At 39.0% G+C, this 22,598-nt stretch overlaps 1 protein-coding gene across 8 annotated transcripts in view; it reads left to right on the top strand.

The window, feature by feature from the left end:
• The window catches only part of COMMD1 (copper metabolism domain containing 1), a 155,091-nt gene that overhangs the window by 60,753 nt on the left and 71,740 nt on the right, over positions 1 to 22,598 (top strand). For all 8 annotated transcript variants that reach the window (XR_004521786.2, XR_012325683.1, XR_012325685.1 and 5 more), the window contains exon 2: positions 3,840 to 4,121. Coding sequence is in view for 5 of the 8 variants with exons in the window: in XM_019942558.3 (XP_019798117.1) it covers positions 3,840 to 4,121 (282 nt within the window). In the remaining 3 variants the exon portion in view is untranslated. The remainder of the gene's footprint in view (positions 1 to 3,839; positions 4,122 to 22,598) is intronic.

Here is a 22,598-nt window from a genome sequence, read left to right as displayed (position 1 = left end):
TTTGTATCTATCACTAGTTTTTGGGTTTTTTTTTAATATACTTTATTTTAAGAACGGTTTTTGGTTTACAGAAGAATTGAATGGAAAGTGCAGAGAGTTAACATATACTCCCTTGCTCTCTGCTCCCAAGCAGTTTCCCCTATTATGAACATCTTGCATTAGTGTGGTACATTTGTTACAGTTGAGGAGCCTGTGTTGATTACATTATTAACTAAAATCCACGGTTTACGTTAGAATTCACTCTTTGTCTTGTACATTCTGTTTGTATATTCTTTCTACACAAATGTTTAGTTATGTGTTCCACCATTTAGTATCAGATTTTGTACACTATACAGAATTGTTTCACTGCCTGAAAAATCCCTTGTGTTCCACCTATTCATCTCTCCCTTCCTCCCTCTGAACTCCTGGCAACCACTGATCTTTTTACTGTCTCCATAGTTTTGACTTTTCCAGAATGTCATATAGTTGGAATTGCCATGATCAAACACTCACACAGCCCATATTCTAGGGAATAGGACATAGACCCTTAACTCTTTGTGGGAGAAGGGTCAAAGAATTTTGGAGCCAAGTTTTAAAATAACCATATTCTATATTATATCTACATATTATAAATGGGGAAATTGAGGTACAACAAGACTAAATGACTTTCCCAAGATCAAGTGAGTACAGTACTAGTTTTTTTTGGGGGGGATTCCAGATTTCATGCTCATCCAACTATTCACTCATTCATTATATATTTGCTGATCACCTACTATATGCCAGTCACTGTGCGAGGCTCCAGGGGTTAAATATTAAACAAGAGAGGCAAGGTCTCTGCCCTCTTAAAGAACTTATATTTAGAGCAAGAAATAGGCCTGATGTAGGTTTCTTTTTTTAATTAAGATTTTTATTTAGAGATAATTGTAGATTCACATTAAGCTATAAGAAATAATACAAAGAGATACCATTGTATTTTTTATTGATTTTATTGATTCCCCCTAATGATAACGTACTGCAAAACTGTAGTATAATATCACAACCACTATATTAACATTGGTACAGTCAAGATACTGCAAAACTGTAGTATAATATCACAACCACTATATTAACATTGGTACAGTCAAGATACGGAGCTTTCCATCACCACTAAGATCCCTCATGTTGCAGTTTTATAGCCGCATCTACTTTCCTCCCACCCACCCTTGCTCCTTCCTTTTTTTTTCCCCTTTAAACAACTGATAATCAATTTATTAAAATAGTTGATTTAAGCATCTGCAGTAGTGATTCAGCCTCGACTCCCGGCTAAATACTGATGGAAGTAATCTGCTTAACAATCTCAGAAAGACTGTTCAAGTCAATGAGTTTCTTGTATATCCTCATCTGAAAAAGAGACCAAATGTTTCAGCAGGAGTTTTTCTTGTAGTGATTCTCAGACATATATAGATGTGTTGTTTTGGTAGTTCAGAAATCAAAATGTGAATGGTATTGCCACTGGTAATGAGATTTTCCAAAATGCTCAACAACTTATTTGTAAAGTTCTGACCAAACTAAAATATTGATACAAGCTGTATTAGTTGCATTCCTGGAAAATTTAGAGCTTATTAAAACTGTGCCAAAAAATAATTTTTTATGTAAAAAGAAAAAGATTAATTTCTAGGCCCAGGTAATTATAAACAGGTTCCACATAATGTTAGATGGGACATTGCCAAGTCATGTAGGACATGTGTCAGTTTGTTTTGTAGGATGTTCTTGAGCAGGGGTTGGCAAACTACATCCTGCAGGACACACTATTTTTGTATAGCCCATTAGCTAAGAATGGTTTTTACATTTTTAAAGAGTTGAGCAAGTAAAAAGAAGAATATGTTACAGAGACGGTAACACCTTTTTTGGATGAACTGACCCCAGTTCAAGATATTATTGACTGGAACCCAACCAAAATAACTTCTGTCACAAGTGAAGTTAAATCAGAATAGATTTCTTTTTTTTTTTTTTTTGCGGTACGTGGGCCCCTCACTGTTATGGCCTCTCCCGTTGCGGAGCACAGCCTCCAGACGCGCAGGCTCAGCGGCCATGGCTCACGGGCCTAGCTGCTCCACGGCATGTGGGTTCTTCCCGGACCAGGGCATGAACCCGTGTCCCCTGCATTGGCAGGCGGACTCTCAACCACTGTGCCACCAGGGAAGCCCCAGAATAGATTTCTTAATATGCTTTGAGGAAAAGAATGATACACATCACCTGTGTTGTGATGTGATAGTGTGAAGCAAAGTGCCGGTAGAAATAATTTTATTTAATTATAATATATTATACAAATTAATGTTTCTGTTGAGTGGCATAGCCAGAGATTTTGGGTCCTCCTACCCAAAACTTGGTAAATAGGCAGATATTCAGTAAACATTTGTTGAATTGTAATGTGATGTAATGTGAAATATCTTTAATCTATGTTGTTTAATCTATGTTGTAATATTTATCGTACAACTTTTTCATATTAATGGAGGAATGAAAGACAGCATGTTTGTCTTTCAGCCTCCCTTCCACCTATTCTACCTATACTCCACCTGTACACTGTCTACCTTTACATTCCTCTGTTCTCACTGCTACTGCTCAAGTGTAGGCAGGACTCTTGGTTCCAAATGATAGGAATACAGCTTAAACTATCCTGAATAGTAAACGGGAGTTTTTGGTGCCTACAGGTGGAAAAGATGTCGAGATAACATACAGAGTTGAAGAAAGGTCTGCAGGAACCAAGGCCTTGGGGATTACAGAACAGGGTATCACTCCATTAGAACCCACTCTCATCTCTGCTTGGCTTCATTCTATTTTATTGCAATCAGGCTTTTGCCAAAAGATCAAAGATGTCTGTCTGCAGCCCTCCAGTCTCATGTTCTTCTGGTACCATGACCTCAGGAGACAAGACCACTTCTCCTCCTAAATTGGGAGATTAATTTGGATCAATCATTGTGCCCAGAGAAAGGAGGTACTATGATAGTTTGGTTTGGAGCTCATATCAATCCTCATGTCCAGGCAGGGGAAAGCTTGTTCGGAGACCAAATCATTAACCATCACTGACCTATTCAGGGCTCCATTGCCCCAGCCCTTTGATGATTTCCCGCTTCAGTTTAGCTGCTTACTGTTCTCAGAACAGCAATGGCAATTAAGGTTTGAAAATTTATGGAAAAGAATAAAGTAGTATACAGTTTCAGAGTAGTGTTATTGGATATTGTAGTAGTATTGGCTGTTTGGTTGAAGATGGGCTATAAAACTAAACTAATTCATTCACTTAACAAAATTTACTTAGTACTTCGTATGGACAAGGCATTACCCAGTTATAGTATATCAAACCAAGCCTGGCTATAAGGCACTGTGAAATTATGTAAGATTTCATCAGAGCACTAATTCATTTTATTCTCTTGTTTTATTATTTTTACATTTTAACTTTATTTATATTTTATTATTTCCTCATCATGGAACTGGATATTTATAGATTCTAGTTATTGATAGAGAATTTGAGTGACACGGATTTTTTTTTTTTTTTGGCCACGTCACGGGGCTTGTGGGATCTTAGTTCCCCTACTGTGGATTGAACCTGGGCCCTAGGCAGTGAGAGCATGGAGTCCTGTCCACTGGATCGCCAGGGAATTTCCAACATGGAATTTTTCACAATAGCTTTTCTGATATTCAGTATTTTCAAAGGGAATATTTTTGTATTTATGAAGCGCTTATTCTCATTACTGTCTTTTGATGACCCTTTTTGAAAGCTTATTCAGTGATTAAGAATCACTCAAAATGTGATCTGTAGTTAAGATGCATCTTTTTCTAGTTATCTACCAAATTCATATCTGTTATTTTTTCTGTCATTATAGTCTATTGCATCTGCAGACATGGATTTCAACCAGCTGGAAGCATTCTTGACTGCTCAAACCAAAAAGCAAGGCGGGATCACATCTGACCAAGCTGCTGTCATTTCCAAATTCTGGAAGAGCCATAAGACAAAAATCCGAGAGAGCCTCATGAACCAGAGCCGCTGGGACAGTGGGCTTCGGGGCTTGAGCTGGAGAGTTGATGGCAAATCGCAGTCAAGACACTCAGCTCAAATGCACACTCCTGTTGCCATAATGGAGCTGGAAATAGGGAAAAGTGGACAGGTGAGTTCAATTTCAATTTCCCTTTGTAAACTGTATTTTTCCATTACGTATTAGCCATACATTCAGAATGATTTTATGTAACAGTCTTTGTTTGCAGAGATAATGATAACACGAAAAGATTCTGGTTTTCAGAATCCCTTTTCAAAGATAGAATCATCTGAAAGTTTGGATATTCCCAACTGTGGATAGAGTCTGAAAACCAGCCTCCGGCAGCTATCTCAAAAGAACAAAGTGGGTCAATAAGGTGATTGCACAGAAGTTGGCCACTGTTCCCTTTTGGTTAGATCTGAGTTCGTGGCGTTTGGTCAGAATCTCCAAGGCAATGATAAAGACGCTAAGTAAAGACAAGGAATTGAGATTAAACAACATAGAACAAACCTATCTCACAAAACTCATCTTTATAGGCATTCAGGTATAGGAGGCAATGTATTTTTTTAATATAAATTTATTTATTTATTTTTGGCTGCATTGGCTCTTCACTGCTGCGTGCGGGCTTTGTGGTGAGCGGGGGCTACTCTTCGTTGCGGTGTGCGGGCTTCTCATTGCCGTGGCTTCTCTTGTTGCGGAGCACGGGCTCTAGGCATGCGGGCTTCAGTAGTTGTGGCTCGCAGGCTCAGTGGCTGTGCGGCATGTGGGATCTTCCTGGGCCAGGGCTCGAACCTGTGTCCCATGCACTGGCAGGTGGACTCTTAACCACTGCACCAACAGGGAAGTCCCAGCATTGTATTTTAATTACAACATTGTGTTGTTCCTAAAGACCCTAAAGTATACTATTTCTGTCCTTGAGCCTACAAATTGTTTTTAATTGATCTTGATTATTTACAAAACAGTACTGCTTTCCTTGCAGTTTCCAATGTCATTATAGCGGACATCTACATGGTTTTTCTTTGAAGTCTTCAGTTTGTACTCCAGATGACTGCCAGATCAGACTTTTAATGACCTGGTATATGTCTTTTGGGGAAAAAAAAGCAGCAACTTGTAATTAGGAAGAGAAAACCCAGATCACTGAATTAACTAACCAGATTTATTTTCAGATAAATAATCAAATAAGTGGTTCTATTACATCCTATAATAGAAATTTATATCTTTTCTTCTAATAATGAGTGCATTTTTTTAGCTGGCAGGTTTCCTCACATAATCCCTTCTTGAGTTGCTTAGGGTTTTTCCAGTATTTGTAGTTCCCTAATGACTTTAATTTTAATTTAAAAGATAATTCCTTTTAAAAAATTGTTCTTTTTCAAAATATATTTTGAGGACCTTTTATTCAGTTATTTTACAGTAGTGCTAATAGCCTTTACTGACTTTGGTTTCTCTGATCCTAAAGTCCATTTTCTTAACCACTGTGTTATACAGCCTTCCTCCTATTATTCCTAGACCAAAAATCTGACAGAAGGTGCAGAAAGTATTCTTGGATATGTAAGTTTCACCAGCCATTTTTATAGGCTGTTCATTTTTTATTCTGGCAGTAGTGATTTTGTCAAGTATTTATCATTTGGGCAGGAATATGAAAACATACATATCTACTTTGACTTTCCTAGAAAACTATTATAGTATTTCTTTAACTCAATATTTTCCTAATATTTCTTGGACTGGGGTTTATAATGTGCCTTTTGATTTTAGTAACTTATATACCATCTGAATATATTGGATACTGACACAGGAATTTTAAAAATCTATTTTTTTACGGTATGCGGGCCTCTCACTGCCGTGGCCTCTCCCGTTGTGGAGCACAGGCCCCGGACGCGCAGGCCCAGCGGCCACGGCCTACAGGCCCAGCCGCCCCGCGGCACGCGGGACCCTCCTGGACCAGGGCACGAACCCGCATCCCCCGCATCGGCAGGCGGACCCCCAACCACTGCGCCACCAGAAAAGCCCTTAAATATCTATTTTTAAGTTCCTATGGTTTTTCTTTCATTTTTTTAGCTAAAGTAACAAGGAAAAACATTTTTTTTAGAACAGTAGAATGTGTTTTTGTCAATCAGTAAATCTAAACATCACTACACATGATTTTTTAGCTAGCTTCAGGAACATTTCATGATTACTTAGAACAAGTTGGTAAACTTTTTTTTGAGAGGACAGATATTTTATGCTTGACAGCTCTACAGTTTCTGTCACAAGTACTCATCATTCTTGGTGCAGCTCAAAAGCAGCCACAGACAGTATATAAACAGATGGGCACTCCTATCTTTCTAGAAGGTTTACCTATTTCAATAGAATCAATAGGTCTTAGAAGTCAGAGAGTCCTTAAGTACTCATCTAAGGTGAATTACATAGGTGAGGTGGTATATCCTCATTTTCCAGAGAAGGTGTATGTGACAGAGAAGTGACTTGCTTCAGACATAGCTGATAAGTGGTAAAGTGAGAACTAAAATGGGGATCGGGGCTTCCCTGGTGGTGCAGTGGTTGGGAATCTGCCTGCCAATGCAGGGGACACGGGTTTGAGCCCTGGCCCAGGAAGATACCACATGCCGCGGAGTAACTAAGCCCATGCGCCACAGCTACTGAGTCTGTGCTCTAGAGCCCGCGAGCCACAACTACTGAAGCCCGCATTCCTAGAGTCTGTGCTCTGCAACAAGAGAAGCCACCACAGTGAGAGGCCCATCAACCGCAATGAAGAGTAGCCCCCGCTCTCTGCAACTAGAGAAAGCCCGAGTGCAGCAACAAAGACCCAATGCAACCATAAATAAATAAACAAACAAACAAACAAATAAATAAATAATAAAATAAAATAAAATTAAAAAAAATAAAATGGGGATCACCAGACTTAGTTTTTCCAAAAACCATTGATACCAACATCTAGGAGCTTTTGTTAGCTTCTCACAATAGTCTATGCCAAGAAAACATGTTGGTTATAAAACATGTTGGTTATACAGTGTGGTAATCATGAGCGTTGATAGGAATATCACTCAGCAATAAGAAGGAAAGAACTTTTGATATACGCAACAAAATGGTTGAATCTCAAAATCATTTGCTGAGTGAAGTAAGCCAGATAAAAACTTTTTTTAACATAATGTATGATTCTACTCATATAAAATCCTAGAAAATGCAACGTAATCTATAGTGACAGAAAGCAGATGCCTGGGCATAAGAGTAGAAGGAGGGATAGATTAGATTACAGAGGGGTGTGTGAAAATTTTTAAGTGTGAAAAAAATGTTTATGTTCATTGTGGCAGCTGTTTTATGGATGTAAATATATGTATGTCAAAACTTATGAAATTGCATGCTTTAGATATGCAGTTTATTGTACATTACTTATACTTCAAAGTTGTGAAGAAAATGGTCACTGTGAAAATGATTGAAAATGCACTTTAACCCACAAAATCCTTTGAACGCAAATATATTCTTAAATCAAGAAAAGTTGTAAAGAAAGTAAACTGTAATAGAACCTAGGCTGGCAGTAAAATAAATATACAACCCAGATCCTACCGGAAATGTTTTTGTGAGGCCTGGATCCTTGGTTAGTACTGCTGTCAGCTTCTAGGTGAATGTTATTTATGAAATACTCTACTAAATCAACTTACCAGTTTTTAGAACACATATAGGCAACAAAGGCAAAGTTATTTTTACACTGCTGTCATTGGATGAGCTTGTGAGGGAATTAATGATTCTAGGATATTAAGAGGTTGCTTCTAAGAAGAATGACCAAGGTTTTTGAACTCTGGGGTGTGTGTGTCCATGTACCCCAACAACTAAATTACTGTCTTCAATTTATGTCATTTTAAATCAGTGGTTCTCAATCATGGCTACACATAAGAATCACTTTTGGAGCTTTAAAAATTTTCATGCTCTGGACATACTTCAGACCAATTAAGTAAGAATCTGTGGGGATGGGACCTGGGCATCAGTATTCTTTAAAACTGGTGATTTAAAAAAAAAACAAGGGTGGGGGGACTTACCTGGTGTTCCAGTGGTAAAGACTCCATGCTTCTACTGCAGGGGACATGGGTTCGATCCCTGGTCGGGGAACTAAGATCCTACATGCCACGCAGCGTGGCCAAAAAAAAAAGAACACAACAACTAAAAACTGGTGATTTCAGTATTCATCCAAGGTTGAGAACCACTATGTTAAAGGTGCCAACTACTCTGATTTGAAATGTTAATATAGCTTGGTATTAAATTTTTACAGTGAGAATTCAGTATATGTTGGCATATTACTTCTACTTGCCATAATTTGTGAAGTGCTTGGGGACTATTTATTCAGACACTAGATGTGGTACATTTTTTCTGTCTTTCCCTCTCTATTTAAATTTCTCTCTCCTGCTCAGTTTGTCTGCATTACTTCTTTCTTTGGTCCAAAAAGTGCATTTGACAATTGGCAGCCAAGTGCATGCATTAACTTTTTTTTCTTATTAACCACAATATATAATGCCTTTAGGATATGAGGAAGCCAAAGTAATAGAGAAGTAACTAAGGCAGTATATATTTATGGAAATATGTAAAGCTAGAGAAAATGACTATGCACTAGTGACCTAAATACCTTTCTTGTAGTGAATGTTTTTCTTCAACAGAAATACAATTTTTGCAAGAATAAAACATGAATTCTGTTATAAAAGTACACAGAAAACTCTGCGGTGAACATTTCATGTCCAAAGGGAAGAACATCAGTGTTTTACTCGTATAATTGAGATCCTTTCATATTTGATCATAAATCACTGAGGGACCTAATCCTTGAGGACTGTTGGAATCTGGCATGTGTCTTTAGGAAAGTTTTATTGTTCTGCTTACTTCATTAATACCACTGTTTTCCTTTTCTGGAACTTAAATAGAAATTTTCATAGAGTGTTTTCTTTTTTTAAACAGTAACTTTTGGGGAGATAATTTATATGCTTAGTAGAGTCTCATACATGGTTATTTCTCTTTTTTTGAGACTGGATTTTGGCATTTTATAAAGACATGTTGGTTTTTCTTTTGTGACTTCCTGTTTTTCAAAACCAGTAAGATGTTTTGTGAGGAAACATTTAGCCACAGCTTCTGTGCTAAACCATTTAGTAGTAAATTATTTCTTCTTTCTTCTGCTGAATTGTTCTTTCATAAGCATTTAGAGATTCCCTGCCTGTAGAGATCCTGAAATATAAATCTCTGTTTCTTTATTGTCTTTTTTATTTTTATTTTTTTTAGTATTTATTTATTTTGGCTGCACTGGTCTTAGTTGTGGCACGCAGGATCTTTAATTGTGGCATGCAAACTCTTAGTTGCGGCATGCATATGGGATCTAGTTCCCCAACCAGGGATCGAACCCAGGCCCCCTGCATTGGGAGTGCAGAGTCTTACCCACTGGACCACCAGGGAAGTCCATATTGTCTTTTTAAAACAATGAATAATGTTATTGCCTTTTCTAGTCTTAAGTTTTAGTGTACCAGAACTCTTCTAGTTTGGGGTTGTGTTTTCAGCAGACACAGGGAAGAAGATAGAATCTACCTTTACTGATATAATTTTTTTCTGGCCAACTCATCATATGCTCAATTCTGTCATTTTCAAGCAGTTAGATAAGAGAATATCACATATCAAGAGACTATATGCGGGCTTCCCTGGTGGCGCAGTGGTTGAGAGTCCGCCTGCCGATGCAGGGGACACGAGTTCGTGCCCCGGTCCGGGAAGATCCCACATGCCGCGGAGCGGCTGGGCCCGTGAGCCATGGCTGCTGAGCCTGCGCGTCCGGAGCTTGTGCTCCGCAACGGGAGAGGCCACAACAGTGAGAGGCCCGCGTACCACAAAAAAAAAAAAAAAAAAAAAAGAGACTATATGCAATGGTTAAAAAAAAAAGAGTATATACAATGGTAGACACACTCTGATTTCTAGGATCAAGACAGGTTAGGCTCTGGAGTAAAAGGCCAGCATTTTGTCCAAAACATAGGTAAACATCTAATCTCAAAAGAAAGTAATCACTTATTTTTAATTTCCACAATTCCTCTACAACAAGGTACACTGATCTCCTTGTATAATTCTGGTGGTAAGGAATAAGAACCTGCTAAAACCTATGATTAATAATCAGTTTATGCTGAGCTCTCTTACGTATAGCATTGTAGCTTCATAAGCCGGAGCAGAGCCACCACAACTCCCTGCTTTGTGTCATAGAAGAAGGAAAATTTAAAGCACATTCTCTTTCTCATGCCCTTTCTCTCTTACATACATACATACATTTATATGTGTACCAATATATGGGAAAATTTGTAAAGATGGGATATAGAGAGTAAATAAAATGCCATTTTATTTTATTAACACTTACCATTTTGAGATCATGTTGCTTTATTCTCAGTAGCTATGGAGGAAAGTTTAGATAATCTTATTTGGTTATACACGCTGTAATGCTTGGTCTATTTCTGATAATTCTTGTTTTTAAGGTTGGATTTTCACTTTTAACAATGTAGTAAAGGAAAGCCTCCAGAGAAATCAGTCAAGCTAATCTAATAAACAAACCACCCTTTGTCAGTACGGATTGATGAAATTTAACAGCTTGAGGATGCTTAAATCAGTTTAGAATACTTTTTAAAAAATATTTATTTATTTATTTGGTTACACTGGTTCTTAGTTGCTGCAGGTGGACTCCTAAGCTGCGGCATGCAAACTCTTAGTTGCGGCAGGAATGTGGGATCTAGTTCCCTGACTAGGGATCGAACCCAGGCCCCCTGCATTGGGAGTGCAGAGTCCTAGCCACTGCGCCACCAGGGAAGTCCCACTTATTTTTTAAATAAAGGAATTTTCCATTTTATATTTTATATCAGGTTTTGAACATTGAGTTTATTTAAACTTTAATTCTGAATGGGTCAACCCATTTTTGTAGCTCAAAGTTGTGTTTCATAATAGTTTGTTTTCTAAAGTCGTGGTCCTAAACTTAGAGTTCCTAGATACAATTTGTAGAAGGACAGTGCCTAAAGTCTATAACAACACAGAAAATAAATAGAATAAAATATTTGGTCCTCCTCGAAAGCCATTGTGATTTTCATTGTGTTCATTTTTGCTAAAAAACAAACATGGAGATCCAAAACTTAATATTTAAATTCTGACTAACTCTGAATTAGCTATTTACAAAAAATACCTTGTACAGAAGGAAATGTTTTACAAAAGAGAAAAAGATGCTAAAAAACTTTCAACGTTACTAATTAGAATGAATATTTCATAACAGAGAATAGGTAATAGCCAGTGGGGAAAAAAATGTAAGTGGTCATCTAGTTTTGAAACAATTAAAATCAGAACTTTTCAGTAGTTGATAATTTACCCATTAAAAAGTAGACATTTGGGGGTATGTTTTATGTAAGAATTGTGTAATAATAAGTGGTACTTAATATTTTTGATGTATTAAGATTAGAATGCTCTACTATTAATGTGCTTGGTTTTCTTAACCAAGCCTCTGTTCAAAAATTTATATAATGATTTTGCATTTATTTTGGTCTTAAATGACAGCCTTTTGAGACTTGATCCATGAGTCAACATTTGACATACTTGACTTCTCTTTTCTTTGAAATACTTGTCTTCCATGACACATTTGCCTAATTTTCCCCCTCATTTTCTAGTCCGTTCCTTTTTTTTCCCTTTTCATATCTCTTTTTTTTGCTGGTTCTTTCTCATTCACCCCACTTCTCAATGTTGGAGTGTCCCTGGGCTTAAGTCTTTGGTCCTGTTTTCTTCCCTATCTCCAACACACTTCCTAGGTGATCTCATTTAGTTTTTTGTTTGTTTTAATTAATTCATTTTTGGCTACATTGGGTCTTCATTGCTGCGTGCGGGCTTTCTCTAGTTACGGCAGGTGGGGGCTACTCTTTGTTGCGGTGCGTGGGCTTCTCATTGCGGTGGCTTCTCTTGTAGTGGAGCACAGGCTCTAGGTGCGTGGGCTTCAGTAGCTGTGGCTCTTGGGTTCTAGAGCGCAGGCTCAGTAGTTGTGGCACACAGGCTTTATTGCTCTGCGGCATGTCCAGGGCTTGAACCTGTGCCCCCTGCATCGGGAGGCGGATTCTTAACCACTGCGCCACCAGGGAAGTCCCAGTTCTATGGATTTAAATACTTCTATAGCCTAACAACTCCCAAATTTATATCTCTAAACTGGATTTCTCCCTTAAATTCCAGGTATATACTTATGACATACTTGAGAACTCTATTTAAATGTGAAAAAGGTATCAAAAAATTGAATATGCCCCAGACTAAGTTCCTTCTTTGCCTCCCATATTTGTTCCTCCTATATTTTTTATCATCTCAGTCAGTGGTACCTCCATTCTTCCGGTTCATATCCTCTTTTTCTCATGCCCACATCTAGTCCATCATCAAATCTTGTTGGGTTTAATTTGATTACTTTTCACTACTCCCCTCTACTCTGTTCAGATTACCATTACTTCTCTCCTAGATTATAATAACATCCTCCTAACTGAACTCTCTGCATCTGCTCTTTAGCCTATTCTCAACACACAGCAGTGTGTCAACAGAGTGACTGTGTTAAAGCCTAAGTCAGTTAATGTATTCATGGCTCTCATCTCACTCTAGGGGCTTCGTTTCACAGTCAGATTAATAGCTTTCTCCCTTGCTCAGTCTGCTATAGCTAGACCCATGCTGATTGCTGATTCATGGATCATGCTAAGCGTGCTCCCTCGTTAGGGTCTGTGCATTTGCTGTTCCCTCTCTCTGGATTGGTCTTCACTCAGATATTTGTAGAGTTAGCCTTTTCACTTTCCTGAGGTCTTTTTAAAAAAATTCATCTTCTCGGGGGCTTCCCTGGTGGCGCAGTGGTGGAGAGTCCGCCTGCCGATGCCGGGGACATGGGTTCGTGCCCCGGTCTGGGAAGATCCCACATGCCGTGGAGCGGCGGGGCCCGTGAGCCATGGCCGCTGGGCCTGCGCGTCCGGAGCCTGTGTTCTGCAACGGGAGAGGCCACAACAGTGAGAGGCCCGCGTACCGGAAAAAAAAAAAAAAAAAAAAAAATTCATCTTGTCAATAATGCTTTCACTGACCACCTCTCTAAAAGTTCAGTCCTCCACTTTCTGCTTTAATTTTTGAAAACTTTATTGAGCTATAATTTCCATACAATAAACTGTATCCATTTGAAGTGTCCAATTTGATTAATTTTGGCTGGTATATACACTTGTGAAACCACCATGGCAGTCAAGTGACAGAATGTGTTCATCATCCCTTAAAAGTCTCCTTCTTCCCCTGTACAATCCATCTCTCTCCAGCACAGTTCCTAGACAACCACTGATCTACCTTTTATCATCATAGATTAGTTTTTTCTGCTTTGTTTTTTCTTCTTGGCACTTATTACTATCTACCATGCTGTATATTTTATTGTAATTATTAATCTTGTCTGTGCTCCACATTAGCATGTAATGGGGTGAGGATTATTGCTGTTTTGTTCACAGCTGTATTCTCAAAGTCTAGGATGCTGCTTGGCACATGATATTCAGGAAATAGTTGTTGAATGAATAAATGAATCATATAATTCACTATTTTACTAAGCATCTACCATGTATCATGCACTGTGTAGGTGTTGAGGATGTATCAGTGAACAATATGGCCAAGTCTCTTATCCTAAGGAGCTGACAGTAAACAAAAAACAGTAGTAATTAGTGTAAGAAAGTGTATCAGAGACTGAAGAGCCTTATCAAAGCTCAGAAGACGAAATGGCTCTCTTTACCCAGTAAGCTGAGGAAGGCAGCTCTAAGAAGGTACATTTGCATTTGGTTTCTCTGATTTCAACTCTGATTCAGAGTTAAATGTCATGAACTAAGAAAAACAAAAAAGTTGGTACAGGTAGTATGACTTCTCTAGAGTTTATGAACATAACCCTTGTGTTTAGCACATAGGTGTGACCTTTGGCACTGGATTAGTACAGGTTGTCCTTCCCTTTCTCCCTTCCTCCCTTCCTTTCCTTCCTTCCTTCCTTCCTTCCTTCCTTTCTTCCCTTCTTTCCTCCCTTCCTCCTCCCTCTCTCCCTCTCTCTTTCTTTCTCTCCTTCTCTCTCTTTCTTCCTCCATCCCTCCCTCCTTCCCTCCCTCTCCCCCCTCTCCTTCCCTCCCTCTCCCTCCCTCCCTTCCTCTCTTCCTCTCTCTTTCTTTCTCCTCCCTCCCTCCCTCCCTTCCTTCTTTCCTTCCTCCTCTTCCTACTTGTTGGTTTTCCAGTTTCTTAAACCACAGGTGGTAACAGGCACCAAGAAGTAAATTGGCAGAAAAATCATTGTAAGCAAAAGCAAGACTCATTTACTACAGTGGGTCTCAGCATCACTGGGCATCAGACTCACTGGAGATTTAAAAAATTATTTAAAAGCCTTTAAAAAAGGGCTTTTGCTTTCGTTTGAGAGAGGGAAGTCTTCTCTAAGGAGGCAAGCTGATCTGAGAGCACAAAATACATGCAGAGGGAACAGCAAAGGCAAGAAGTTGGCCTTGGTAGGAAATCTGAATTTTTATTCTAAGTATAATAGGAAACCATTGGAGGGCTTCGTACAAGGGACTGATGCAATGTGATTTATGTCCTCATAGGATCCCTGATTCATGTGTGAAGGATGAATAATATAATCAAGAGTGAAGCCATGATACTGAGAACTCATTAAAAAAAATCACTATGGTTGGAACTGTTTTTTTGCACATTAAAAGCTATTCTCTTTTGCTTACAAATCTCTGTGTGGTAGTAGTTAGGTAAAACGGGATCTCAAGGTAAAAACAGAAAAACCCCAAAACTTAATCCTTCATTCTGTTAGCAAGGTTAGGTATACAGAATGAACAGAGCCAAAATTAATACTCCACTTCAAAATGGGGTTACGTGGACTTCTGACAATCTTCATTCCACATTTTTACCTCTTTTCCACAATTATGACAATCTCCTTCCTTTTTAAATTTTATTGTAACATGTCTCAAAATTTGGCAAGCCCAGGGCCTTCCCTGGTGACGCAGTGGTTAAGAATCTGCCTGCCAATGCAGGGGACACGTGTTCAATCCCTGGTCTGGGAAGATCCCACATGCCACGGAGCAACTAAGCCCGTGCGCCACAACTACTGAGCCTGCACTCTGGAGCTCGTGTGCCACAACTACTAAAGCCCGCACACCTAGAGCCTGTGCTCCGCAGCAAGAGAAACCACTGCAATGAGAGAAACCCATGCACCGCAAGGAAGAGTAGCCCCCGCTCGCCGCAACTAGAGAAAGCCCACACACAGCAATGCAGCCAAAAATAAATAAATACAATAAATTAAAAAAAAAAAGGCACGCCCAGAGATAATACAAACCATTATTGTGCCAAAAGGGAAAAAAGTGAAGCCAAGAGAACGCTTAGAGGGCACTATGGTACTGGTCCAGGTAATATAATATTAGCCAGGAAGATGGAGATAATTTTAACAGTCAATGTGGAGAGAAGTGAGCAGATAGAAGAAACATTTTAATTTATTGTAGATGAGTTGCTTTGGGATGGGTTGGAAGGGATGTAGAAAGTGAAAGAAAGTGAGGAAGTGGGGATAACTTTTTTGCATGAATATGTTAGTGTAAATTGGTAACTCTAGTCTTTGTTTAACAGTCTTATTGGTAAATTGGTCATCTAATACACAAATTAAGTTTTTCGCCAGCCCTTCCCACTGGGGAAAAAAGTAAATCAAAAGAAATTAACATTTGGCAGTTAAGAAAATGCTTTTGTGCTGAAGTAATTTTATTAAAAAAACCCCAGTTTATGAAAGATGCCTTTGAGATTATTGAGCTTAAATTTTACCTAACAGGCTTTAAAAAAAGTCATTGTTTCTTATGATGTACCCTTTTCTGTATGTATATTATGCTTCAATATAAAGATTTAAAGAGGTAGAGATATGAGTGTTTGTCTTTGCAAACTCGTTGCACCTGTGAGAACAGGGCTTTAGCACAGCTGAAGTCCTTGGCTTCTGACTAATATCCTGCCAATAGGCAGCCCCTGGTGTTGAACTTCTTTCAGATTGTTACCATTCAGGCTCTTTGGTTCTATTCTTGTGGACAGTTGGGGTGCTTGAGAGGAAGCCAGGAAACCAAGCCTTAAGAGGATTTGGAAACAATTTTTGTGCTAAACTCAGGGTGACAGTGTATCCTGCCCAGAAATGTTGAAACTGCTTGTGTTTGTGTAGTATTTGTGTACTGGCTGGTGGGCTGTGGGCTTCATTCCATGTATGCTGCTGCTGTACTGCCAAGATGAAGGCCTCTGACCCAAGCCCATTCTTAGCACTTTTTTTTATTATGTAAACTATACATACATAAAATTTACCATTTAACCATTTTTAAGTGTATAGTTCAGTGGTATTAAGTATATTCACAGCGTTGTGTAACCATCACCACTCTCTATGTCTAGAACTTTTTTATTATCCCAAACAGGAACTCTGCACCCATTAAACAATAACTCCCCATTGTCACCTCTCTCTGGCCCCTGGTAATCTCTGTCTACCTTCTGTGTCTTTGAATTTGCCTGTTCTACTAAGGTACCTCATGTAAGTGGAATCACACAATAATTGCCCTTTTGTGTCTGGCTTATTTTGCTTTGCATAATGTCTTAAGATTCATCCATTTTGTAGCATTGTCTCAGAATTTCAATGCTTTTTTTTTTTTTTTTTTTTTTTTTTTTTTTGTGGTACGCGGGCCTCTCACTGCTGTGGCCTCTCCTGTTGTGGAGCACAGGCTCCGGATGCGCAGGCTCAGCGGCCATGGCTCACGGGCCCAGCCGCTCTGCGGCACGTGGGATCCTCCCGGACTGGGGCACGAACCCGTGCCCCCCGGCACTGGCAGGCGGACCCCCAACCACTGCGACACCGGGGAAGTCCTCAGTGCTTTTTAAGGCTGAATAATATTTCACTGTATGTATATTCCACACTTTATCCATTCATCTGTTGATGGACATTTGAGTTGTTTCCATCTTTTGTTTTTTGTGAATAATGTTACTGTGGACATGGTGTACAAATATCAGTTTGAGTCCCTGCATAGAGTGTATACCCAGGAGTAGAATTGTGAGAGCATATGGTAATTTTATGTTTAAGTTTTTGAGGAACTGCAAAACTGTTTTCCACAGTGGGTGCAACCACTTTATATCCTTTTCAGCAATGTGTGAGGGTTCTAATTTCTGCCCATCCTCATCAGCATCTGTTATTTCCTTCCTTCCTTTTTTTTTTAAATTGCCATCCTAATGGATATGAACATTCCCTAATTATTAGTGATGTTGAGCATCTTTTCATGTGATTATTAGTAATTTGTGTATCGTCTTTGGAAAAATGTCTACTCAAGTCGTTTGCCCGCTTTTTAATCTGGTTGTTTGTTGTTGTTGAGTTATAGGAGTTCTTTATATATTCTGGATATCAATCACTTATCAGATATATGATTTACAAATATTCTCTTGCATTCTACGGGTTGTCTTTTCACTCTCTAGATAATATCCTTGGATGCACAAAAAATTTTAATTTTGATGTAGTCCAGTATATCTATTTATTCTTTAGTTTCCTGTGCTTTTAGTGTCATGACCAAGAAATAATTACCAAATCCAGTGTCATGAAACTTTTCCCGTTTTCTTCTAAGAGTTTTATAGTTTTAGCTCTTATGTTTAGGTCTTTGATCCATTTTGATTTAATTTTTATATATGGTGTAAGGCCTTTCTTAACACTTCTGAATGGATTTTTTTTTTTTTTTTTTTTTTTTTTTTTGCGGTACGCGGGCCTCTCGCTGCTGTGGCCTCTCCCATTGCGGAGCACAGGCTCCGGATGCGCAGGCCCAGAGGACATGGCTCACGGGTCCAGCCGCTCCGCGGCATGTGGGATCCTCCCAGACTGGGGCACGAACCCGCGTCCCCTGCATCGGCAGGCGGACTCTCAAGCACTGCGCCACCAGGGAAGCCCCCTGAATGGATTTTTTAAAAATGATTTCTCAGTTGAGGGAACAGAAGGTGGGACATTTGAATTTAGAAGCTAAGTTTCAGTTTTATCATGTTTCTGAACTTTCTAGATAGCTCTGTCTGTAATTAAAGAGAGCTCAGTATTATCACCCAAGTTACAGGTGGCACTTAATAATGAGTGGTAGTCACTAGGAATGAGCTCAGATTAACTGCCAAATAAGTTCAACGTCCTTTTCATTGTCAGGGTTATTAACTTAAGTAGATTAGAGGAAGTCAATAATAGTGGAAGTATATCTGAATTTTAATAAGTCATTTAATAGTCTGTGGTTATAGTAGAGAAACAAGAACTGAATTATGATGATAAAGCTCATGAGTGCATAGCTAATTGAGTGGTGACATCCAAACAACATTGATCACAAAGTGAGTTTGGGACTTCCCTGGTGGTGCAGTGGTTAAGAATCCACCTGCCAATGCAGGGGACATGGGTTTGAGCCCTGGTCCAGGAAGATCCCACAGGCTGCGGAGCAACTAAGCCCGTGCACCAGAACTACTGAGCCTGCACTCTAGAGCCCGCGAGCCACAAGTACTGAGCCCGCATGCCACAACTACTGAAGCCTGCGTGCCTAGAGCCCATGCTCCATAACAAGAGAAGCCACCGCAATGAGCAGCCCACACACTGCAACGAAGAGTAGGCCCTGCTCCCGCAACTAGAGAAAGCCCGTGCGCAGCAACAAAGACCCAACACAGCCAAAAATAAATAAAAATAAAAAGATTAAACAAAAAAACAAAGTGAGTTTGACCAGTTATCCTATGATAGATAACTCCCCCTCACACATTCCCTTAGTCTAGAAAAAACAGCTTAGCCCTCTAGGAATAGAATTTAAGGTTTCCATGCTCTATCACCTATTTATATTGTACAGTCCTACCAAGAGGGACTGTATTTTCCATACATGCATATCCTTTTCTGTTGCTACTTGGAATGTTCTTTATCCATCCCCATTTTCACTTGGTTAAATTCTCTCTCTTCTTTAGAGTTCATATTACTGATTATCTCTGCCATGAATTCCTCCCTAGTTATCTCAGCTGGATCAGATAATCTGAATTCTCAGGATATTTGAACCTTTCTTTGGCATTTCATACAACTTAGATTTAAAATGAAAAACAAAGCACCTACATTAGTGTCTAACTTAAGCAAAAAAAAAGGAGATTAGCAGGTTATGTACTTAGGAAGCCCAAAAGTGGTTCTTGGCTTCAGATACCTCTTGGCTCTCTCTGACTCTGTTCATGTCATTCTGTAAACAAACTTACTCCCTGTGGAGGTAAAATGATGGCTGTCAAGCCCAGACTTACCTTTTCAGCTTTGCAATACCAGTGGAAAGAGGTACTTCTCTCTTCCCAACGTATATATATTGACTAAAGGCTGAAATTCTTATTTACCCTGCTTAGGTCACATAGCTACCCATGGAGGAGTCACTGTTTACAGGAATTAGGGTAATTGAAACTTGCAGTATTTGCCCAGCTCTTTAACCAGGGGTAAGGTAAGGTACAGATTGACAGCTGATACTACAGGGAATAGGTGAGGAGTAGTTTCCCAAAGGAATTAGGTATATTGGACAAACAAAACCAGTGTATGTCCACTACAGTGCCTTGTTAGTTTATGCCTTCAAGAAGCCGATATATATATATATACGTGTGTGTGTGTGTGTGTGTGTGTGTGTGTGTGTATATATATATATATATATATATATATATATGTATGTATTTTTTTGGCTGCACTGTGCAGCATGTTAGTTCCCCGACCAGGGATCAAACGCATGCGTGGGAGTCCTAACCACTGGACCACCAGGGGATTCCCAAGAAACCTACAATTTATCATTAATATATGTATCCCTTATAGCCTCAAAATATTAAAGTAGGTGTTTGATAAATTTTTGGATGAATTGATAAGGGAGAGAATCCATGTGTTAGTTATCTGCTACTGCATAACAAATTACCCCGGATATTAGGGGCTTAAAAAACAACAAACATTTATTATCTCACATAGGAATTGCGATAGGAATTTGGGAGCAGCTTAGGTAAGTGATTCTAGCTTAGGGTCCCCCATGAGTTGCACTAGGTGTCGGCCAAGGTGTAGCCATCCCACTGCTTGACTGGGACTGGAGGATCTGCCTCCAGGCTCACTCATGGCTGTCGGAAGAGGCCTGAATTCCTTTCTTGCTGTTGGCCACTAAGTAACATAGCAACTGGTTTTTTCCACAGTGGATGATCCAAGAGAGAAAAAGTAAGCAGGAAGCCACAGTGCCTTGTATGACCTAGTCTCTGACTTAAACACCATTACTTACGCTTTAAAAAAAAAAAAAAAAGCAAATATATGTCACAGTTTATTTTCGCTGGGAAATAATGAGGGATAGAGCAGTATATCAAGTATGAAATTAATGGAAGTTAGCTCTTGTTGTCTTGTTATTGTATGTTTTAGTTTTCATCTGTTTAGCAAATACCTGCTAAGTGTTAAATATCAGAATAACTATAGCTATTATTTATTATATCCTCACCGTGTTCCAGGTACTGTTCTAAACATATTTTATGCATTGACTCAGTTCTCTTACCAACTCTCTGAAATAGGTATGATTTTTTTTTTCTGGCTTTAGGTTAACTTTATTTTTGAATAATTTTAGGTTTATACAGATGTTGCAAAGATACTACGAGTTCCCTTATACTCATCCAGTTTTCCCTGTTAACATTTTACATTATCATGGTATATGTGTAAAAATAAGAAACTAACACTGATATATTGTTACTAACTAAACTACAGATTTTATTTGTACTTCACTAGTTTTTCCGTTTATTTTTCCTCTCTATTCTAGGATCCAATCCAGAGTACCACTGAATTGCTAAATAAACTAAATTGCATTTCTCCCCAGTTTCCTCTAATCTGTGACAGTCTCTCATCTTTCCTTCTTTTTCATGACCATAACAGTCTTGAAGAGTACTGACTAGATATCCTGTATAATTTCCCTCAATCTGGGCTTGTTTGTTGTTTTTCTCATGGTTAGACTGGGGTTGTGGGTTTTGGAAAAGAATTCAACAGAGGTGAAGTGCCTTTCTTGTCACACCATATTAGGGGATAAATGCAGTACACATGGCATCACTGTTGATGTTAATCTTTATCACATGTTAAGGTAGTAGCATTTACCAGGTTTTTCCATTGTAAAGTTAATATTTTTCCCTTTCCCTACTCTATTCTTTGCAAGTCACTTTTTTTTTTCTTATTGTTAGAAGTGAGTCACACTCCAGGGGAGGGGAATTAGGCTCTACCTTTTGACGGAGGTGTCAAAGAATTTGTGAACATATTTCAAACCACCACAGTTCACTCTCTAGCCAAAATTATTGACACTCCTCTCACCTGTAAAATACACTCACCCTCTCCCAATATCCTGCAAAAGTCTCTCCTTTATAGCATCAGCTTATAGTCCAGGATGTTGTCATCTAAATCAAGTCTAGGTTTGGATGAGGCTTCTTAGACGTAGTTCCTTAATTTTAGCCCTTTGGGTCCATTGCCTCTCTGTCTGAAGACCTGTGAAACTAAGGAGGCAAATTATCTGCTCTGCAAACACCCAAAATGCAATGGTTGAGTAAGAAGAAGGTAACCACTATAGGTACTCTTGTTCAAGGTGAGGGAAGATGTTGGCACAAAGGTGTCATTACTTCATACCACTTCTAAAATTCGTAGGGCATAGGCTGGTAATTCCTTGATTAGAATTTAAAGTCTGGGAGTAACTCTCCATGGCTCTTAGCGCCATCTCTTGGGCTTTTACTTCTACACTCTGCATTCTCTTTCCTTTTCTATGAAAGGTAGCCTGCATTTGCAGCTGTGTAGTTTCTTCTACCTATTTCCTGCTTGTAGATGTTTGGACACCTAAAGGACTCTTCATTTTGTACTCTTTCTGCTCCTTTCAGTCCAAATGGGTGATTTTTCTGCCTGTATAATTCTCTTAACAACTTTATGGCACTCCTGTAAATCTTATTTGAGCTCACTCCATTAGGTAAAAGCCACACCTAAAACTCTCTATGTGAGATAAGCCATTTTCTGTTTTAGGATTCTGCTAAGGGACAATGGCTTTTAGCATGTTAGAAACTCTAGTGTTTGATTAAAAGACTGTGAGTCATACTTTTTAAATCTTTAGAAGATCTTTTGTCTAACTGAATAGTACTCAGAGTCACCATCTTAGAGCTTTCTGAGGCTGTAACAAAGAATTTTATAGCTATACTCTCAGCCTTGTCTTTTGGACCATGTATTCTTGGCAATGCCTTGGATTTGAACTTTTCTTGGAAGCCATTTCTTACTTTAATATTGTTTGCATCTGGAAAGACTGAGAATCTTCAAAACCAACAAGTTCTGGCTCCTTTTGTTAAACCATTCTTGAGATGTTTATTAGGAATTTGGAAATTTGGGTCTGGGTTTCAGTGGTGTAGACTTGGCAAAAAGAAAGGTCTAGGAGTCATGAGCATTTATTCAGTGGCCATGGAATTTAAGAAGTTATTGAGGAGCAGAATGAAGGCCAAGAGCAGAACTTTGAGAATTGTGGACCTTTAGTGGGCAAGTGAATAAAGAGTGTGAGGGAGGCAGGCTGGGAGGGAGTCAGCGATGGATTGGAGAAATGAAGAGTACGAGATTGGAGA

This window comes from Tursiops truncatus, chromosome 14, assembly GCF_011762595.2.
Source record: "Tursiops truncatus isolate mTurTru1 chromosome 14, mTurTru1.mat.Y, whole genome shotgun sequence".
Lineage (NCBI taxonomy): Eukaryota > Metazoa > Chordata > Mammalia > Artiodactyla > Delphinidae > Tursiops > Tursiops truncatus.
The sequence above is the reverse complement of the archived record's forward strand: the minus strand, read 5'-3'. Positions and strand labels throughout refer to the sequence as shown.